The sequence below is a fragment of the Microplitis demolitor genome, chromosome 10 (assembly GCF_026212275.2).
Source record: "Microplitis demolitor isolate Queensland-Clemson2020A chromosome 10, iyMicDemo2.1a, whole genome shotgun sequence".
Lineage (NCBI taxonomy): Eukaryota > Metazoa > Arthropoda > Insecta > Hymenoptera > Braconidae > Microplitis > Microplitis demolitor.
The window spans coordinates 8,917,441-8,920,370 of NC_068554.1; the positions used below are offsets into that span (position 1 = coordinate 8,917,441).

General features: G+C 31.6%; 1 protein-coding gene across 1 annotated transcript; it reads left to right on the forward strand.

The window, feature by feature from the left end:
* Positions 1–1,061: 1,061 nt before the first annotated feature.
* LOC103578271 (ATP-dependent DNA helicase PIF1-like) lies at positions 1,062–1,901 on the forward strand. Its single transcript, XM_008559278.1, has one exon. It carries the CDS (start codon positions 1,062–1,064, stop codon positions 1,899–1,901), a length of 840 nt encoding a protein of 279 aa, XP_008557500.1.
* The last annotated feature ends 1,029 nt before the right edge of the window (positions 1,902–2,930 follow it).

Sequence of the window (2,930 nt, forward strand, 5' to 3'; positions counted from 1 at the left end):
ATTTACTTCAGTAAATATTATTTTTTTTGTCATTGGAAACCGTGAATTTCGAGTAAGTACTTTGAATTCCTTTCACGGCATTTATTTTTCACGTGATAACCCCCCCCCCCCGGTAGTTGTTGGTCGCCGCGGTGAGGGAAATTAATTAATTAATAATTGATATTGGATAATCTATGACTTCTATTGTTTATAATTATCATCAATTATTATTATCACTTATTATTGGTGGATTTGTTCTGATATTATTGCGCATATATATATATATATATATATATATATATATATATATATATATATATATATATATATATATATATATATATATATATATATATATATATATATATATATATATATATATATCTAATATATAAAATTCTCGTGTCACGGTGTTCGAACTTGAACTCCTCCGAAACGGCTCGACCGATTTTTGTGATCTTTAGCGTGATTATCGGCCAGGGTGGAGAATCGGCCAACATCTATTTTTCATCCCCCTAAATGTTAAGGGTAGTCCACCCCTAAATTTCTGTTTTTATTTTTTAGGCAAAATTTTTCGTTTTTATTTTTTTATGACACAGCCTACAAAAATACATACAACCCTAAATTTTCACCCCTCTGAGATCAACCCTTATTTTTTATTTGTTAATTAAAAACTTTAATTTTTTGGCAAAATTTTTTTTTTTATTTTTTGATGACTTACAATAAAAAATCTCATATTACTCTAAATTTTTCACCCCTCTACGATCAACCCCTATTTTTTATTTGTTAATTATAAACTTTAATTTTTTTGCAAAATTTTTTTTTTATTTTTTGATGACTTACAATAAAAAATCTCATATTACTCTAAATTTTTCACCCCTCTACGATCAACCCCTATTTTTTATTTGTTAATTCCTATCCAGATATTATAATTTCAAGTTCCTTTAATTATGATTTTTTTTTAAATTCAATTTGATCTCCCGCCCTCACCGTTCGACTACTGATCAACTATCAATCGATCAGTTATCCCCGCCAGGTGTCACCACTTATCCAGCAAACATTACGTAACTGACTATGGCGTAATGTTGAAAAAGTACAACATGAACATGCGCGTTCACATGCTTCAGGATCCATCCGCCGAAACTTTCTCTAAACAACTGTTAGATATTGGCGATGGGAAAGTTGCTGTACATGAAAACACTGGATGCATAAAATTACAGACGGACTTCTGCACAATCATCGACTCGCAAAATAGTCTCATCGATCACATATTTCCCGACGTACACACACAATATGCAAATCATAAGTGGCTGGCAGAAAGAGCGATCTTGGCAGCTAAAAATGTGGACGTCAATGGGTTAAATTTAAAGATACAACAGCTGTTGCCTGGGGACTTGGTGTCATATAAATCTATCGATGCAGTTTGCGATACCAACGAGACTGTGAATTATCCAATTGAGTTCTTAAGTTCATTGGATTTGCCAGGCATGCCACCACATCATTTACAATTGAAGGTTGGATCTCCGATTATTCTACTTCGAAACTTAAACCCACCACGGCTATGTAATGGCACACGATTAGTCATTAAAAAATTAATGAAAAACGTTATTGAAGCCATCATCTTGAATGGCAAGTTTCAAGGCGAAAATGTGTTGCTGCCACGAATCCCTATGATTCCTACAGATGTGCCAATTGAATTCAAACGCACTCAATTCCCAATTAGATTGGCATTCGCTATGACAATCAATAAGTCACAAGGACAAACATTGTCTGTATGTGGCTTAGATTTGGAAACACCGTGCTTCTCCCACGGACAACTATATGTGGGATGTTCTCGCGTGGGAAAACCATCCAGTTTGTTTGTGTTGGCTAAAGACGGACTGACCAAAAATATTGTACACTCTATTGCGCTAAGAGATTAATTTTTTTTTTTTTTCAACTGCCATAATTGATAGTAAAAATATAAATATTTATTTTTGATGTTTAGATAGCTATCAAAGACTGTTATTTAAAATATATTCGTTACTCTAATAAAGATTTATTTATTAACCTAGATAAAACATACTTTTATTCTTTATAATGCATTCGATTATAAATACTTCCCCGCACACTTATAGTAGATAATTATTTTTATTTAACTATAAAAATGTTTCCTAGAAATAACATACATGGCAAAACAACGTTTGCCGGGTCAGCTAGTATATATATATATATACATATATGAGTTGAGTGCAGCGTTGGGAAAGCGTTGCCGGTATACCTATATATACACGTATAGTATATATAGCTATAGAGCGCATACAGGGCTTGAATAAATTCCTCAAGTACTGATGTAATAAGTATAATACTCCATTCTCCCTCTCACCAGTGCTGAGAGAGGTAAATAAAATAAAGGGATTATTATTATTTATTATATTGGACATATTAAGCGAGATTATTGTTTCTTTTATTCAATATTAAAACCAATATTGTTAATTAAATTAAGTTGTATTGACTTTGAGTATTGAATTTATGTAATGTTATTTTTTTTCATAATCACCGAGTGTTATTATTCTCATAAATTTACACCAAATTAGATATTGTGTAAAATATTATTAAAATTTATGTTGTTTATATAAATTAAAAACTCGGAAACCAACAGCTGTCGGGGAAAATTTAATATCTATTTTCTCTGGATCTTTTCCTACTGCGTTATTTCACTTTTCTGATTTTATTTATTATTTGTAATATAATTATTTACTATATATCTACTATTTTTTTTTTTTTATTATCCATTTTATTTCTTTCAATTGTTTGTCCGCTTTGTCGTGAGTCACTTGCTCGGATTTTCCCTCGCAGATTTTCCCCTGAATTCAATTTTGTTCGTTTTAGGATAAACGGTCTGGCGCCTGCGTGCACTAACCCAGCCTGAGGAGCTGGTCCAGGCACGACATTTAATTATTATTTATATT